General features: G+C 44.6%; 1 protein-coding gene across 1 annotated transcript; it reads left to right on the top strand.

Annotated features, from left to right (window-relative positions):
- The first annotated feature begins 9,763 nt into the window (after positions 1–9,763).
- LOC104836751 (solute carrier family 2, facilitated glucose transporter member 11-like) lies at positions 9,764–18,656 on the top strand. Its single transcript, XM_010575480.1, is given in 13 exon segments — positions 9,764–9,784; positions 12,389–12,487; positions 13,057–13,262; positions 13,687–13,836; positions 14,037–14,185; positions 15,325–15,358; positions 15,360–15,504; positions 15,817–15,927; positions 16,415–16,516; positions 16,642–16,662; positions 16,664–16,718; positions 17,669–17,796; positions 18,459–18,656. Coding segments are annotated over 13 exon segments (1,419 nt in total).
- The last annotated feature ends 917 nt before the right edge of the window (positions 18,657–19,573 follow it).

Below are 19,573 nucleotides of genomic sequence, written 5' to 3'. Positions count from 1 at the left end.
AGCCCCGCCCCGCCCCGGCGGCGGGTCCGCTGCGCTCAGGTCGGGTCCGCCGCGGCCGGGCCCTCGGCCTGCGAGAGCCGGGGGCTGTCCGCGGGTTGTTCCCGCGGCCTGGGAACAGCCGATTGCTGGGAGGGAGAGGGACACACCGCTGGGAGCTGGGCCGTGGAAAGGGGCTGGTGCGTGAGTGCCTCAGCTGGTGTGCCGGGTGCTTTGCTGGTCCAAAGGGTCTCGCCTTCACTCATGCGTAAAGGGCTTGGGGTTTTTAGCCATTTGTGCGAAAACCTCTGCTGCTTCTTGGTTGGAGCAACAGGGCGCTTCCCCGAGCTGTGCGAGGTCGCACCCGGCAGCGCGAAGTCGCTGGCCGAAGCCGAGGGACGGCGTGGTTCCACCAGGGCGGTGGGTCAGGGGGTGCCCAGCGATGCCCTGGGGAGTAATGGTGACAGCATTTGCCTTCGGCTCCCCAGGAGAGCGCCGGGTGTCTCTGCTCCTCCCGTAGCTGTGTCAAATATATTACAAAACACTCTTTGAAAGGATGATCTGATAAAGGTCTGCATAAACCTGACATGCTCTACTCTCGTGCTGATTATGCTTTCCAGAGCTGTCTGCCGTGCTCAGGAGTCAGGTCTGATGTTACAGCCACCCTGGTTTCAGGCGGAGGAACGGGCCTGGTGTTGGGTTTCTGCAGGAGAAGGTTAAGCTGTCATCAGAGCCTTAATGAGCCCTGAGATTTCCCTTTAAATCCTCAGTTAATGGGAAATTAAATCACTGGCAGGGGAGGGAGTCTTTGTGTTTTCCACCACCTCCACCCTGACTGCCCTTTGATGAAGAACAAAACCCAGATGGAAGATGAGGGGACAGAAGGTTAAAGCAACACACCAGGGGAGAGAGGGGAGAAGACGAGACAGGTGGGGTCCCATGATGGGTTCCTGTGCGCCCTGGGCACTGCGGTGCTGAAAGCCGTCTCTGACCTGGCTGCTCGGGGGAAAGGAGAAACCGCTCCAGGCCAGCACTGCATTAGGGATCCTGGGAATGGAGTGGAGGGGGAAACTTGGACCTCGAACTGCAGCAGTGTCAACAAGCTTAGCTGTGTTGTTACAGGCTTTTGGTGGGAGCTAGGATGGGTATGAGAACTCTGGCAGGTGAGAAGAGCTGAGCTTAAGACAGCTCCTCATCAGGGCCAGGAGCTCTGCAAAGGGCTGCCCGTGTTCATGTGGCTGCTTCATCCCAAATGCCATGCTGCTGCAGCTCAGCCCTTCAGCATGCCGCAGAGCTCGCAGCCCCAGCAGAAGCAGCAACTGAGTCGAAGAACTGAGAGTGAATAAATGAATAACAAATGAAATAAGGGAATAAATATCCTGCCCCTTTGGATGGGGGATTAGAGGCTTCCTATCTGCTCTCACTGCCTGTGGGCAATGCCAGCCAGAAGCTGAATTCAAGGACTGTGATTCCTGCCCCTTCCTTGTTTGAACCAAGGCTGAGATGAACATGGGGAGCCTCTCTGCTGGAAGACGGTCATCGTCCTGGAGCTCAGTCTCAATAGCTCCACAGAGAGGAGAATCCAAATGTTCAATCCCACTTACTCCCTGTGGAGGACTATGTACAAATCAGACACTGTATGAAATCTAAAAAAAAAAAGCCATCAGTTTCTCATTTTTCTTCTTTTCCCTTGTTTGCCAGCCAAAACTGGAGAACTCTACTTGTCCAGGCTTCTAATTAAGACCTTCTTTTCTAAGATTCATGGGGAAGGAGGAGAAGCAATGAAATGCATTGGGAAGCTCACCATCTCACACTAGAATAGGCCAAACAAATCTCAGTGTCACCCCTGGTTCCCAGGCTGCTTTCTGCTCGTGATCTCACTCCCTTCGGAGCTCAGCCAAACTGACTTCATGCACTACAGTATGCCCAGGGGCAGCTTTAGTCTTTATTACAACACTTGTCACATTTTATGGATTTGGGGAGTTATGTCCTTCCACAACTTCACATCAGCCTAGCCGCATAGCTGAGTTCACATTATACACCTTTGTAGTGATGCCGACATGCCACCTTCTATAAAATCATGGAATCTAACTAAAGCCTGAAAAAAGCAAACCCAAACCCTTTGTCTCAGCAGCAAGAAGGTATGAGGGACAGCCAGAACAGAAACACTGCTCAGGAGTTTCTTTGCTGATTTCCTCCTGCCTTGTCCTATTGACCTCCCCCTGCCCAGGGACCCAAAGCAGATGTAAGCACAGGTCTGAGCAGCAATGATGTACCTGTTGCCTGCTATCTTCTGGGTTCCACTTCCTTTTGGAAGCAATTCGTGTCAATGTGCAGCATCAGTTTCAGAACCCAAGACATCAGAAACTCAGAGTTCCCATAAAAGTATGTCTGATGCCCAGACTTCAGTCCATTTTGGATGGGCTTTGAAAAAAGTCTCTGTCTGGGGGCTCTCCGAGTTGCCCGAGGAACTAACTGGAAGAACTCCCATCTGTGACATTTGCTCAAGTCACTCAAAGAAAGAACTGAAACATGGTGGTACCAGAGGCAACTCTCTTTTCCAGACAGTATTTACCCATTTTGTATCTATCTGCAGGATTAGTGATAGTAACCTGTTGTACTGTCAACATTTACAATCCACAAACCAACTCACAAGAAAATATTCCTGAAAAAGAAGAACTAGTGTGTGTTGCACTCTCTCAACTGTGGATTCATTTGGCCTTTGATTTAAATATATATATATATTTCCTGAAGGGGAATGGTTTTGCACATACACAGTGACAGACTGCTACTGGACCCTCCTGTTACCTCTGGTTTTGTTTTCCCCATTTCTGGGGTGATTTTGAGGAACATGCAAGCATTTGCCTAGGGTTGCAGGTAAGCTTCACCCCGCAACAGAAACTCAACAGCTTCCTGTCTCAGTTTCTGCAAACCAAAATAGCAAAGAGTTAGAAAACAAAGAAAAAAGCTATTAACTCTCCCCATGAGTTAAGCAGCACATAAACCTCAAGAAGGCACATGAGCAAAGATAAATGGGCTGTTGCAGCGTTCATCTCTTTTGTTTGTAGTAAATTATTGTGTGTAATTCATGTTTCCTGTCCATAAATGCCAGAGGAACTTGAAGACATGGAATCCATTCTAATTTAGTAAAGACAAAAACAACTCCTTTTGAGCCCATCTGGAACTTGTTTTTATCGTAATTGTTTTGGGCTCAGTAACGAGTTCAAGATCTAACTGCCCTCACTAATTGGTTCAAGAATAAACAGATGCTTTGTTTAAAGGCGACAGTTCCCATTTTGCCCAGCACAGCACTCTCCGGGGTCACAGGATGAAAGGAGCTGTACGCCACGTCAGCACAGGCCTTAATGAGCATTGGCGCCCTCGCCAGGGGTGCTCACTCCCCTCAGCAGTTGATGGGGCAGGAGAGCAGCCCCCAGCCATGCACTTGATGAGTGTCCAGCCGGTGACACGTACCCTCTGCTCTTTAACACCTTGGGCATTTTGTTTGTAAATTCGTCTGATGACCTTTTGCAACATGTCCTACAGTAACAAGCCATAAGTGGTCTGATGACACATAGGCACTCCCTCCAGCTAGGCTATAGGGCACACAATGGGGAGAGTTCATTCCCTGGGTCACCTAAACCCAAGCCCCTTGGCTGGAGTAATGCTCCACCCCCCTGCAGTAGAGCCCCAATTCTTTTCTTCATTTGAAAACAAAGATACACTGAGAGACTCCTTCACCAGGATATGAGACTATGCAAGTTCTGTACAAAGTCTCACCCACCCTAGTGCTCCCTGGGACACGCCACACCTGAGATCGCTGTTAGCCCTGGTGTAGAAGAGGTCACTGCATGACTGATGCACAGGCAGTAGGAACAGATTCAGAAAAAGCAGCACTGAGCTCCCCTACAAGTGAGCCACAACAGCCAGAGGGACCTTACTGGAAGGTTATTTCAGCTCTCAGACTGTCCTCAGTGGCGTGGACAACAGGTGCCAAGACCTCCAGATCCACCACAAAGTAGCCGCTGAGTTTCTGCTCTGGTTTTGGAAACAAGGCTCCATGAACCCACTGTGCATAGATAAGCTGTGTAATCATAACTGCCTGAGGCACTTGAAATGTTTACTTTTCAATGTTTAATGGCCATATATAAATTCTTTCTCCTTCATTGAAGGATTTCCTGTCTCAAATCAGCTAACTCTACAGTGTGATGGCTAAAGTCAGGAGAAAGTAAATCATACAGAATTGGATGGGGGTTTTATTTGTTTGTTTGTTAGAAAGAAACTAAAGATAGTACTTAAAGCTCAGCCCTTCAAGGACATGTGGTTTGCACAGGGTATGCAGTAAATCAAAGTTTATGTTATTTTTATTTCCTATGTTTCTTAGTTCAAAAATACAGCTTTGCATCTGGCATATCATGAGAAAGAAGATCTCACCTAAATCTCCTTGAGCAGAGCCCAATCACATATCCAAATAAAAGACCTCTTCCAAAACAGCTTCTGGTCATGAGTTGAAGACATCAAGCAAGAAAACGTCTGTCTCTTTGCACAGTTATTTTTTTCCAGTGCTTAATCATTCTTGTTAAATTCTTCTGCCTTGTGATCTGTCCTCTACACCATAGGTCACCTCCCACAGCTGTCAGTGGGAATATCTTTCAAGGGCCTTTATTTTGTAACATCCATTTCCTAAGCACTGTGGCTAAATCAACAAGAGAACTGAAAAACAATGCTTGTTTCTTATAAAAAGAGGTCTATGTTCAGCTCACAATCGCAGCACATACAACTGAGCACGCTGCCAGCTGTTGAAGACCCCTACAAGGAGTCAGAAATGGTATTTGTAGTTTTGTTTTCACCAGAGGCAGGACTACATGTCCTAGTCCGGGTGCCTCTCAATAAGCCAGGGGACAGCTCTAATAAAAAGCTCTATCTGAAGTGGGTGTTAAATAGGAAATCAGGATGAGTCTGACACTCCGGCACTGCTGCACATATTTTCCTCTCCTCTGACAGGAACATTCAGCGACATTTGGCAGAGTCTAAACGCTCTTCTCTCGCATGCAGGACCAGAGGTGGTGCTCAGCCAAACAGTTTGTTCTCTCTGGCCTTCAGGTCACCCAGTTTCAACTAACTGCCTGCATCAGTGTCTGATACCAAGAAGGAAGGAAAAGGAATAGTTCAGCCACAACATGACCTACAGCTCACAGTGGACTGAGAAAGGGGTATTTCAATTATTTTTAGTATTTTGGGCTTTTTCAGTTTTCCCAGAGAAGCTCTATTGCTTATCAGGAGGATGAAAATGCAGACTGCTGATCCAACATGCACAACATAGAGCCATTCTTCTGATATCCAAAAATCCTAGCTACAAGGAAAAGCAGCTAGTTCCCTTGGCTGTATCAGCCCTCGTGTCCTCAGAGGACTCAGCCCCCATGTATCTCCTCTGGTCTGGAAAGCATCCCAGTGGCTCTGTGTGGTAGCAGAAGCTCTGTCAGCATTGGGTCCCTGCCCTGAGAAACCTCTGCAATGAAGCCCATTTCCTGAAGTTCTTATACAGTGTCTTGAACTTACATAAATTGTGGGTTTTTTCTAAGGAACATTAGTGAACTGCTGGAACTGAGAATAATGGTGTCACAGCAGGGCACTCATTTCCTACAAAGAAAATCCGTTTTAACAGCTAAGTTCCATAAACATTGCTTTCACCATAAAAACAGCAGACCTACTGGATGTTTCTTGAGAAAGCTGCTTGTTTGTAGATGATGTTGTGTGTCTTCTGTATTCTGAGTCCTGCAGGAGTCAGGACAAGCAGACAGAAGTATTTCATATTTCACTGTGATGGTCCTTACAGGAAAGAGAGAAGGGTTTACAGAAATAGCAAGTGTAGAGCTTGGGAGATAGCCACAACCAGCCAGGGAACAGCTTCAAATCTCTTCTGCGATTTACAGTTTGGCATTTGTAAGGAGAATTCATCCTGTAGATCCAAGCCTCACAGATAGAAATGGGGCCCTTTTTCTCCTCTTGCAGTGTAATTGGAGTTGGTCCAGATAATCCTGAGGTAAAAACACTTTAAAACATAAGAACCTCTCAGCGCATGGCAGATCAAAGAGCATGTGTTCATGGTCTTTCCTAATGGCAGGATTACTACTTATTCCTGCAGTCAGATAATTACAGGCAGAGACTGCCATCACATTCTCCAAATAACTACTCTCCCATGCTCCTGGCATCATATTTCACCTTGATTATGACAGGTTTGAGTTCAGTGAAAAAGTATTTGAGGGAAGAGGGTGGTAGGTCCTCGTGGTGGTGCTGGAAACCTGCTGGGTTTATGTGAAGGCTTCCAAAGCCAGAGTTTGAGTAACTGCAGTGCGGTGATTATACCCTGATGACAGACCCCGAGACTGGAGATTTCTCATCTACACCAACTGTGACTCTGAAATTGTGACAACTTATCCTAAGGACTGAACATTGGGAATGCTGGGTTTTTTAAGTTTGCAGCAGGAAGCCAGTTAGAAACACAACCAGTGTGAACATCTGTCAGGACCAAAGCACGAGTCATATAGATGCCACATAGGAGGAAAAACTCTATCCATCCACTCCTCATCAAGGTGTCTGTAACTAGAAAAGACAGAGGACAACCTCCAGGAACTCCCACTTCCAGCTAGCCAGCTACACACGCAGATCTAGCCACAGCAACAGCCAATTTATGCCCCTTCTGGAACAGGGAGGCTTGTGAACAGCCTGTGCCACAATCCACGGCATCTCACTGCCTACCTGCAGAACTTCATTCATCTCTTAGAGCTGTCATAAGCTCACCTGATATTTCCCTTCTCTGACCCGAGACTGCCATAGACAGTTGCTCACTTCATTGCACAGCTTGCAAGCTCTCTGATTTAATCCTCACATGAAAGCACTGGGAATGGGTTTTGAAGAGAGAGAAGGTGGCTCTGCGCAGTTCAGGGAAGGTAGAGGTGAAATAAGGAGAAGCTTGAGGAAAGCCCATTGGGAGGCCCAGCAGAAGATGCAAACACATCCCCTGACAACACCTGCCCTTGTGCATTGGTGCCAGTGCCTCTAGGATTTCCTTTGGACTGTGACTAATCCTGCCTTCATCTTCTGTTAGATAGATGAATGTGCACATATTTACCTTGGAAAAATAAGACAATGCAATGGTCTAAGCAGGCAGTCCTTGACCAGGTCATTGCAGAACCATATATTTCTATGTTAGACTGCAACAGAAATAAGACAGATGGATCAGATTCATGGTACTCAGGCCCAGGGAATGGATGGAGACCAGACTGCCTGCGAGAACTGCATTCCTTCACCTCTTATCCAACTAGAGACATGCTTTGACACGTTGGCTTCTGTCTAAGGAGCTAGAAATGGAATAATCCCCACCTACCTCAAAGGCTCCCATGATGCATCTCAGTGACTAGAACAACCAGGGACACTCCACCTGGTAGCCGCAAGCTGAAACTCCTGTACGCCATCACCTGAGGGGACAAAGAGCTGCACTAGGTTGTCCCTGCTTATAAGATGCTAGGAAAAAGGACAGAGCTCTTGCCTAGTACAGAATATGTGTTTTTCTTCCTGGAAGAGATCTACCCAAGCCTGGTCTCATTCAGAATAGACTTTAGGAAGAAACTAGAGCTTTCCTTTCTGAATGTATTACTGTTCTTGATACATGCTGCCTAAACTATACACCAGTGGCTGTTAACTTGTACAGTTATGTACAGTTATGTCTATTTCCTCAATGAACAAGTTACCGTTTGGGAAGCTGTTAGTAGTCCTCTGACCCCTGCCATATGCCACAGGCAGCAAACTGCTGGCATGTTGGATTCAGAGCATAGTATAGGAAATTTTGTACTTCTCCTGCCACTTAGTGGCTGCAGCTGATGCAGCACCACATCCCTACTTACATGTTCGTAAGACAATATACTTCTGCGATGCAGAACAGGTATATATTTCTGTTCAGGTGCAGTAAAACCTGAGTACAGATAAAGAGGCATTTAAAAAAAAAGTTTCACTTATTTTGAGTACTTTGAAATCTGTCAGGCCACTCACAAATTGCACTCTGCAGGATGAAAGGATGTTAAAATACCATGATTACTCCTAAAGGCCAGATACTTTGTGAAACAGCCACTTTGTTATTATTGCTGGCAATGCAAAATGCCTCCATCTCCACTAGGCCCCATCTCTAGGATTCATGAGGATACAGCTTTTCTCACTGCCAGGGTGTGCCTTTCTATTTTACAGAAAGAAGCAAGCCGTCATTGCTGTTACTGCTGCCTTGCTGTCGTCTGTAGCTTACATGGAAAAGGGAACCATTTCTGGAACAATAAGCAGCTACCACATGAGCCAAACCCATTGCAGAAGGCCTGTCAGCTACTCTGTACTGATTAAATGATGGGTAGTTAACAAGGGAAGAGTGTAAAACTCACATGCTAGTGAATGGTAAGCCAAAAGACAAAGATGAAAGGTCACTGAAGAAGTCACTATTACAGTGGGATGAAACCTTTTCAATTCATCAGAATTTAGCTCTCGGGGGTAGAGGAGGGGCTTCTACTGCATAGAGTTATTTATTTTTTAACCAAGATATTAAAAAAGAACTGAGTTTCAATTTTGTATTCCCAGGGTGTGACATAAATCCATTGTATGAAGGCTCCTCCACCATACCTCTGTGAACAGCTATGGTGAAGTTCATTTGATTCCTTGATCAATATCTCCCAAGCATAAAACCAGTTATAGTCCTTGGTATAATGAGCCCCAGTTGCCCTCAGAAGGGCTCTTCTCTCCACCCTCTGAGGCTGTAGGGAGAACAAGGCTTAAAGAACATCAGAATAAAGTTTCTGAGAGGATGCCACAACTCAAAACAAACTGAGAACATTTTGATCAGATGCTCATTCTTCCCCCAGCAGCCTACTCTCCCATGGCCACCTCAGCACTAGGTTTACCTGCAACGCTACATATTATGTAGATATATTACATATTATGTAATATGCACTTTAATATAATATATAAATTAATACATATTATGTATTATGCAGTTTAGAAACAAAAAAGTCACACACCATATGTAAAAGCAAAGCCCTCTGCCTCCTGTGAAATGAAAGCCAGAAATGATTTGTCAGTGACAAAATCAACTACTGTTAAGTGTTGCTGTTTGCTCTATGCCAGGCTATGGAGACAGAACAGGACTGCAGCCTCCTGTGAATCAGTGCACAGTCCCTTGCCAGCAAGAGCTGGATTGCCTGTATAGCACCAGGACATAGACAGGAGTACAGTGAAAGGGCTTGGCATAACAAGAGATTTGAAAGTTTGGGGTTCAATCATTCCTGTCACTGACAGGACCAAGGAAAATAGTCTGGTTTGTCTTTCAGATCCTAGATTGGGTTCCAGGACAATTACAGTCAGAAAAAAAGCTGTAGCTTACTTCTGCTTTGATCACACTTAATCAGACAAGCGCCACCGGGCAACTATGTCAGATGCTTTGAGAGCGAATTTATGCCATAAACCATACTGGCCTTCAGGAGGATTTAGACAGCCCTGGATGTTGCAGAATCATTTCCCCAAACTGTCATGTACTTTCAACAAAAGTAATTGAACTGTCTTGCTAATGAACATGCATTCTCCGTTTTGAGAATGTAAATCAGCTGGCAAAACACCTGCCAAGTCTACTGTCTTATCCTAATGTAATGAGTGACTAAATACACATTCCTATGCTGGAGATTTAAATAATATTTTAGAGCACTGCTGAGAGTACCAGCGGCTTTGGCAGACAGAGGAAAACATACCAAAGTGGATGAACAAGCTGCAGAGACTTGTAAAAAACATCTTTTTTACTATTATTGTTGACAGATTTTTTTTTTTAATTTGAATTTTTATAAGGCTGTGTAAGTACTATCATGTTCTTGTAGAATTATTTGTCCAACTCATCACAGTCCTTGGGATAAAGCTGACAGACTAATGGCTCTCCTGGCAGCTGCATGCCACCACTGTGGCTGTGAAAATAGTGCAGAAGCTGGGTGTTAAGGAAGGTTTGGGAAGGTCACCCTGTAAATACAGCTCAGGTCTGAGCACAGAACTGTTTGGTGGCTCCTGAAGGGAGAAGCAAACCATTTTCCTTTAGCTCATGGCCACAAAAGAGCTCTGTGATACAGGACCTGATAGGGAATGTACTCTATAATGAAAGCAGGGAAATGAGCAGGAGGAGTGTTACATTCCTAGGCATTGTGATTAAAAAAGAAATGTGCTGTTGTAGGGAGAGGACCTCTCTCACTTGGAGAACTAGAATAACTGGGAAGAGCAGAGATATCAGGTGCACAGTCCTTAGTTCAGGTCTCAGTAATAGGACAGGGAAGTGGTGTAGCCAAGGAAAGTGCAAGTGAAATGTACCCGCTTCTAACTGGGACGGGGAGAGCTTGGCCTCTTCTTGCTGCAGGGTTGGAATGGTCTGGCTTCATTGCTGTCCTAGGAGAACATCCTGCCTCAGGCTGGTATGGAAGTTATTTACAAGAAAAGGCTTTGAGGAAAAGAAAAATCAAAGATTATTTTAATTTGTGATTTTAGAACTATTGTGAGACTAGGGAAAACTTTCCTTTTCTTCATTAGATGGCTCTGTAAGGAGAAAATGAGCAGGTAGAGCAGAAAGAGCTCCCCAGCTTTGGGTTATCTAAGTTCTTCTCAGGGTGAGTGGGATCATATTCACATAGCAGAACACAATCTAGCCTGAGGTGCCCTGCACTAACTGGCGAACAGCCAAACCTGAGCATGGGTTCTTCATGTCACCCGCAGAGCTGTCCCACTGGGAGGGGTTTGCAAGCAGGGGGCTGGCAAAGGCCATCCTGGCCCTGGGCCACCCAGAACATTGTGCAGGAGGTGTCAGGCTGAAGGCCAGGGGGCCCCAGCAAGCTCAAAGTGGTCTTGAGACATGGGACAGTGCTCCCAGTCCAAGGACACCATCAGGGCACAGCTTGCCAGTCACAGGATCTCACATACAGATGGGAAACCAAAGGCAGAGGCACAAAATAGGTGTGAACTGACAAGGATGGGGTGGTGACAGAGAGAGAGAGAGCAGCCAACAGGGTGGTGTGGCTGCAACGAGGAAGGGATGTTCACTGACAGTGAGATGAACATGGAGACATGATGCTACTCACACTCAGCTGTGGTCCTCTGCAGAAGCTGTAGGTCAATTTGAAGGCAGAGTCACACAGGAAAGTGTCCAGGCAATAGTGGCAAGAATGACCTGAGGCTTACGAATATGACAGAGAAGGAAAGATCAACGAAACTGTTTAGAAAGTTTCTACACAGTGTCCCTGACTCTCTACAGCTAGGCCTGGTGTTGTTCTGATGCAGGACACCCACTTATAATGTAATGTTCAGGGCATCCTACTGCGAGGGGAGAAAGATGGATGTTTTTTGCTCACAAGCCTGCCAGTGAGCTCTCAGTTGCCATACTGTGTCAGCCAGGACAGCTTTTTCTACACCCTTCAAAAAGTCAAGAGACCTCATTTTTATACCAACACCCTGATCCCATGATGCTGCATGAAGCAGCCCCATTCACCTGCCCATGCTTCCAAAGGCATAGCAGCAGTGTTAGACAGCGATATAAGCAATGGGCAATACTGATGAAATGACGTCAAGGAGACCAGAACATGGTATAGGACCCACTGTCTGCCACGTATTTCACCTGTAACATAATACTGAAGATGTAGAAGCTATTCTGGCTGAATATGCAATTATAGACAGCTAAACAAAAGAACATGTAGGAACAACTGTGTAATGAGAAAGTTCGGCAGAGAGACATTGTCTGCTCTGTACAACATGTGAAGTAGCATAGGAAAGGCACTCTATTTTAAACTAAAATATGTGTCATTACCATGAAAAGGTAGAAGAAACAGCATGCCAATGAATCAGAAATGCACTGGATATAAATGGCCATGAGAAAATCACCCCTACCATAGAGAAGCTCTGTCCAATAAAGCTTAGCTAGAAATGAGGCAGAAGTCATCAAACTTAAACAAATTTGGCAGCGCTTCTTGAATAATTCACTATGTGAGTACAGGTTTTTGTAATGAATTGAATTAACTGAAGTTATAACACCAGTCTCTACCACTATTTACTGTTTTTGCACTGGCTTTTTGTAAACATACGTGTTAAATATTAAACTAAAGACACTTGCAGGCCTTTGCCCCAAAGCAGTCCCAAATTCTTTGTGAATGGCAATGAATTATTAATACTATTCTGCAGTAGAGGGAGATAGTTTAAAGACTGGGGGGGGTCTGTCTTTGGCACCTCCCATCTTACAACATTCATAGCCTATTCTAATCTCCACTTCACATCACTCAAAGCATGAATGGACCAAATATGTGTTGAGCCATTTTGTTCTGTAAAAGGAAGCCATCCATTTTCTATCAATGTTCTTCAGCTTTAGAGCAAGATCCTGATCCTGACAATATGTGCCACTGGGATTGGAGGCACTTTCCAATATGGTTACAACATCTCCATCATCAATGCTCCAACTTCAGTAAGTACTCCTAGTCTGAGAGCCTCCTCCTGAGACAGACACTTCCTTAGTGTCCTCAGTCTGGCTATAAACAGTAGCCTGCCACTGAAAATATGCAGTCTGGTAATACTGAGGGTGAGAAGGGAAGGATGTGTTGTTCCCTCTGTATAATTCACATCTGAGGTACAGGACTTTGTTGTCAAAAGCCACCCTTGAGCAGGACCTAGTGTCACAAGAATTTATTCAGAAGCCTTGTTTCAACTGCTTAGCAAATCTAATTCTAAAATTTTCCAACCTGCATCCTTTGAAATTGGCTTTTGCCCTTAAATTCAAAGTCAGACCCACGAAATACATTTTTAAATTATCTGGGATAGCTACATACAGATACAAACCAAGTACAACTTTTCAACAGCTGCAGTTTTACACTCTAACCATCTGTTAAAAACACATCTAAGAACTGGAGGCCGTTTTCAACCAAAGATTTGGAGGCATGAACACAGAATAAACAGATATATTGATAAGGAAGCCTTTACATTTCTCAGTGTCCTTCATCTTTATGTCATGGTTATGCAGCACTGTCCTTCCCTCAGTACATCCAGACGTTCATGAATGAAACCTGGCTGGAGTGCACAGGCATTCACCTTGAGAGCAACGTGATACTGCTTCTGTGGTCTTTCACTGTCTCTGTGTGCCCTCTGGGAGGACGCACTGGGGCTGTTGTTGCTGGTCCCATGGCCATCATATTGGGAAGGCAAGAGAGTGCTGGATTTTATTTTAAGCTTTGCAGCTTCCATTAGTACAAGAGGAATTATGAGCCCTACAGCACAATACCCACCATAGTTAAAAATCATGAAAACATGTTTTCTATCACAGATCAGTCTGCCATTAACATTCTGGGAGGGAGAAACTACCTAATATGGCAGTATTTAATGTCTCAAAACCCAATGGGGAACAGTTCTTTCTCCCACATTACCTTCTCATCATATTCTGACCCAGCTGAAGTGTTACAAGGATTTCAGCTCAACTCCATAGCACAGTAACCACCTACATAATCACCATCATTTTTGTGCTCAGTTTTCTGCCATCCTTTTAAATAGGAAATCATGACGGAACAGTAGATCAGTCATCACATGGCCTACAACAGAAGGGTCCAGCTGGCAACCTCGAGAGGTGGCTGACTGCATTTGTCCTCGTCTCCTCTGTCTACAAGCTGAGGTCAGCATTTGTCTGCCTTGCCCAGGTGTAAGCATGAACATTCAGCCCATGTATCTGGCAAAAAGTGCCCCAAAGAAGCTCAGAGGAGCTGTGGCCTTGACCTCTGCATCGTTTACAGCCCTGGGGTTGGTGCTGTGAGAGGTTGTTGGACTCAAGTAATGTAGAGCAAGAAGACCACTTTATACTTATTCTTCTCTTTTTTTTTTTCTTTTTTTTTCTTTACTACCCCTCTTTTTTCTTTCTTTTTGAGTGTCCACATGCAGCAGAGGATGCTGGGCTCTTGCCAGGTTGTAAAATGTACAGTGCAAATTATGTTGGGGTTTTTTTGTTTGTTTGTTTGTTTGTTTTTCTCTAGGGAGCCACTAGGAGGGGAGGAGAGCTGACCATTCCTTTTAGCTAGAAATGTGGTGCCTGCCCTGATTCAGCTCATGGCTCTGCCTTGGTTCTCTGAAAGTCCCAGATACCTCTTGATTGACCATGGAGATAAAGAATCCTGCTTCTCTGGTGAGTTTAGGATGACTGTTAGCCTCTCACTGAGCATGTGAGATCTACTGACTGGGCACATAAACAGTGAGAAGGTTGATTGCCTATTCTTAACATATAGTCCAGCACGTTCAGTCCAAAGCAGATTGAAATGTAGACTTCTTTCCAAGACAAATATTCTGTTTGGTGACTCTGCCAGCCTCCTTAGATGAACATAAAAGCTTTAAGCCCAATACCATGGCTATGTCACTAGTCCCATGGATAATGTTTTTCTAAACCAGAGGACCATACTTGGTCTGTACAAAATATGTGGTGCCATCAATGTTTGTAATTGCATTAGCTGCTGCACCCTTAAATAGTGCCCAGGTGGTGGTTGGGTATGTATTTGTATGAACATCCACAGTAATTCGGAACGCAGATGAATGTATGCTTTTTTGCATCCTGCTTTTGTGCACAGTCTTGGGCCCCGACGTTTTGAGAATGGTGCCACAACTTTTACATGTAAGAAGTATCATATCAAGTTCCAGATATGATCACTTCCTCTTTCCAAACTGAAGAACATTCTATAATCTTAAATATTTTTGATCTATTGAGGTAATTGAAAGGCATCTTCCCACAAAAGACTTTTTTGCTACAATGGTAGGGTCAAAAGGTGGGACTTGTGTTCACAATGGCGAATATGTTTTGTAACTATGAAGTGAAATAAATGCTGGTTGAAGAGCTCATGACCAAATCTGAAGCCAATTCATATTAAGGGATTTGCTTAGATTTGTAGCATACAAATCCCCATATACAGAGCGGCTGGAATTAATTTTCGGGGAATATGTGCTGTGTACCAAGAACATCTTAATTGCCTGCATGTCCCACAGAAGTCACTTGAGATCTGAGTCAGAAGCATGGCTGCTAAAATGGCACTGGTTGGAAATACTGTCTTATCAAACAATGGTCAGGGATTTGCACTCCTTTCCCCCAAATCCTTCAAGAGGCTGCACCACAACTGGCCGCACCACAACTGGCCATCTCTGTGAAGGTAACACCATGATCACAGACTCTGTCCTACAGCTTTCTGCAGCCATCACTTGCTGCTCAATCCATCACCCTGCAGAGCAGGCAAACTGAAGGTAAAGTTCAGGGAATTAGGGGTTCCCTTGTCCTTGCAGCACTGCAGAAGCTCAGAGGCAACAGTGACCTGAGCGGAAGAGATGCTGGCTCAACAGGCTGCTGTTAAAGGTCTGAGGGCAAAGGAGCCTTGGGAGCTCTTCCAAAATCCAGCTTTGAGGTGGCAGCTGATGAGTATCGTTGTGCTGAGCAGCACCATGCAGCTCTGTGGGAATGATTCAGTAAGCAGCCTGGCAGCCACAGCAATCAGCAGCACTGCTGTATCGCAAGACATCAGTGCAAGCTCTTGGGTTTAACATTCCTGCTGCAGGGGAAGAACGAATAGTGGTCTGCTCTGCCTGTGGAGATCTTCAAATCTCAGGTGCATAGTTCCCAAAGTACACCTGTGCATTATGGCAAGATTCAGAGGGATGCTGTCAAAATAGTCTGTATGACAGTGCATTAGTCATTCTCTGCGTGATCCTTCAGGAAAAACAATGGGATGTATTTTCAGACATTTTCCCTCACTGCTTTCTCCTCTTTTCTCTCCCCAGATGTATTTTTATGCAGCTTACGTGTTCCAGGAGGCTGGAATTCCTCAGGACAAAATCCCATATGTTGTAATCATCATGGGGAGCTGTGATCTGATCATGTCTGTCACTTGTGTGAGACTTCTAATGCACTCTGCTGACATGCCGACTCTGTTGAGTCAGTGAGGAGGCTGTTAATTACACATTTTGGATTTACATTGCTTTTCATGCCAAGGAAGCTCTTTATGTACAGCAGCCAGGCAGTCTCTCAGCACTCATGTCCAGACAGGTTAATGCAGAAGTATTTTGTCAGACACTGCATCATCGTCACTGTCTGAAATCTCTAAAAAATGTAACTCTCTTGCTAGTGACAAGATAGTGGCAGAGTTTAGGCTGCAGCTGGGACATTCTTATCTCCCCTGAACACCCTTCTTACCTGACTCCTGCCAGCAGACTCTTCTTTCCTTTGACTTTTCCTTTTTATGCTAAGAAGTGGACAACATCCTTAAAGTAGTTGTAGAGTGAACTAGGCATGGAGTATTGAAATGGGAAGAGGGAGCAGGCAGGAAATATAAACACAAGTTAAATATCTTGTTTTATTTCCCTGAGTTACTTTGTGCAAAATGTGATTCTATATTATGCTGGTCAGAGGCCACTGCTCCTGGGCAGATGTATCTTCATGGCAGGATGGGCCATTGTCTTCATGGTTGCTCTGAGCCAGCAGGTAATAAACTTAATTATTTAAGTGGAATGGAGTTGGGCTTTGCGTTTTGTGTGACTGGGGTGTTTAGTGGTGGCAAATAAGTGTAAGTGCTCTCACTGTTTTTCTGTTGGTCTCTGTGGCTGTAGATTCAGATTAGGTGGATGCCTTTATGTCAGCATGGCCTGCATTTTCACCCTTATCCTGAGCTTTGGAATTGGACCAGGTCAGTTTCCTCAGTGTTTTCACTGAAACTTTTGGGTCCTGCAGGGGCTTGGAGATGTGTGCAAGCAGCTTACGGAAACTCTAAGACCCTCTTTAGCCACAGCACACTCAAAAGAATGAGGCAATTTCTGCCAGCAGTTTTCAGCTGTTTCACAGGGGCTTCCATGCCCCTGGAAGTCAGTGTTGTGCAGGGACAGTCTGTGCTGTTCTTTGTCTCGTTTCTCCTTACAGCCATCTTGTGATGGCACTTGGAGGCAATTCTTGTCTTAAATGGACAACAAGGGTTTGATTTGCTGCCCAATCCATTAGGGCTGTAGACCAGCATTTCTAATGCTTCACTTTAACCCTAGAGATTGACAGCTACGTTATCTGATTATTTACTTGCAGATACCTGAAAGCACAATTTCCACATCTACTTGTTAGCCTACTAACATGCATTTTCTTGGCAGAACCCATTAGTTTTTGTGGTCGTGGGGGCAGCACACAGGCTGTGTGAGTGTGCAGATGTTTGCGCCATGTGCGAGTAGATGTGAGGTTCTGTTCCCTTACATGAGTTTGAAGGAAGGCAAGTGAGAAAAGAACCAAGCTGCCACTGTCGCATGCTACATAAGTTGGCAGCAATTTCTTGTCCCAGTACCTACGGTGCCATAGGGTTGAATTAATTATAAGCCATTCTCACAGTTGGGTCCTGGTGAGAATAATGTGGATTACAAAACCTTTCCTGGCAGTTTATTCTAACATGAGAGAGTTTGAATAATTAGCCAGTCCTTAATATTTAACCTAAAATTTCCCCACTGCAGTTAATCTCTATTACCACTTGTTCTGGCATTGAGTGAGAATAATTTACTGTTCTCATATACTTCATGTTGCTTTTGCTTGTTAGTATATGTTCTCTGGTTTTTAATATAATGTTAATGGTATTATTAACTTTCTTGCCATTTCTTTTTCCAGCTGGTGTAACAGGAATTCTCCCCACAGAGGTTTTTGATCAAATGTCCTGGCCAGTTGCTTACATGATCTGTGGCTCTCTGCTCTGGTTCAACCTATTTCTGGTTGGAACAGCCCTTCCATTCATTGTGGTGGGTTCCCAAGGCAAAGCAACCACCTGCAGCTCTTTAGTGTTTTGTACAAGAAAGAGGCTCTTATAGTGACCAGGAAAAGAGACAGGGCCTGGAATATCACAAACTGCAGTCACACAGCAAGATAGCACTGCCATGAAAAGTATCTTTATGAGGAAAGTGGTCAGAACTCCTCTAAACCAAACTTCCTTCATGTTCCCTACTGTGATTTCTGATGTGAGGCTGGAAGAGGATTAATATGGGGCATGGATGACCAATATTCCTCCTCTGTCCTCAGCTGAGAACAGCTGGGACTAGAGTTGTGATGTGATTTCCCTTGGCCAGACCCTGGCATCATTCCCTAAGGTGATTCCTGAAGTGAAAGGGAGCAGAACTCCACAATATCCAATCCTGTCTTATTTCCTACTGTGGGTCCCCATTCTATACAATTACATATAGAGAGAAAGACAGAAAAAGACATTTTGAGATACTACTCTTCCTGCTCTGTTAAATCTCCCAAACTGTCCTGGGGACCTGTTGCATCTAGGCATGTGAGGCCCTCACCAGGGTGTACAGAAATACTCCCCAGGTGAAGTTAGTCCACACAGGAACAGAGATTAGCGGCCTATTTGTCGTTGTACAGAATGTCACCAACACAGTCTTGTTTTTTATCTCCTCCTCAGAAAAGTCTAGCACATTTCTGCTATGTCCCATTCCTTGTGGACTGCGTCTGCACTGCACTCTACACTGGGTTTTTCCTTCCTGAGACAAAGGGAAAGTCCTTCCTGGAAACCTTGGAGGCATTCAAGAAATGGAACTTCAAAGCTCAGACCCATGCAGTTTTTTATAAAGGCCCTGGAGAGATCAAACCCACCACATAGCAGAAGAGAGGAGGATGGTATCTGGGGGAAATTCTGCAGTGGTTGTGTTCTTTTGCAGGGACACTAAGAGAGAAGTAGGGTTAGGGACAATATATTACTCTTAGGTTCTTAGGTTCACCTTGAAAAGATATACATGAACTGATATATCCCAACGAAAGTTTAATAATCTGTTTTCAGTTTTTAGTGCTAAGTAACACATACATATTTTAGAATCCATATTAGAGAGTGACAGAATGATGCCTTATTCTATCATCAAGCAACACCATGCAATGCTTTAGCAAATTTCTTCTGAATTTCTTTTATATTTCTCCTCCAGACAAACAGTAACTTCCATCTCAGAAGCCTTTCTTTCCTTGCCCCTGAATCTGGGCTCCCTAACACAGAAATTAATACGATTAAGTTCTGTTTTCAGACACCAGATGGAATTCTCAGTACCTTGTCTTGGTGCTCCCCTTGTTTCTGTTATTAAGTGATTTCAGATAGACCCATACTTGTTGAGCAATAGTGAGCAGTTAATTATTTTCAGCTATAAAAACATGTGACATGTGGATTAGGAAGAAAGCTTCTAGTACTTGCTAAGTGGCTTATTATACAACTGACTTTTGGGCATTGTTTTGCAGACTATTTATTCTGGACTGGTTTTCTTCATGGCTTGTTTGTTGTCTTCCAGACAACTTGTGTTGCAAAGCACAAGCAATTCTCTAGTCCAACTTGTACTGCTCTCACGGACACTGCTGGTGCATCTTTTTGAGTTTTACATCTGCGCTCTGCTAAGGTTAGGGTGTGGTGAGGAGCTCTTACAGCAGCAGCTTATTTTGGATGTGGAGATTTAGATCACAGCAGAACATTCTTCACAGCATGTTCTTGTTGTCTCCATACAGCATATTGGAAAAGACCCAGATGTGGTACTGATTCTT

This window comes from Haliaeetus leucocephalus, unplaced genomic scaffold, assembly GCF_000737465.1.
Source record: "Haliaeetus leucocephalus isolate CR32 unplaced genomic scaffold, Haliaeetus_leucocephalus-4.0 Scaffold13, whole genome shotgun sequence".
Classification (NCBI taxonomy): domain Eukaryota; kingdom Metazoa; phylum Chordata; class Aves; order Accipitriformes; family Accipitridae; genus Haliaeetus; species Haliaeetus leucocephalus.
The sequence above is the reverse complement of the archived record's forward strand: the minus strand, read 5'-3'. Positions and strand labels throughout refer to the sequence as shown.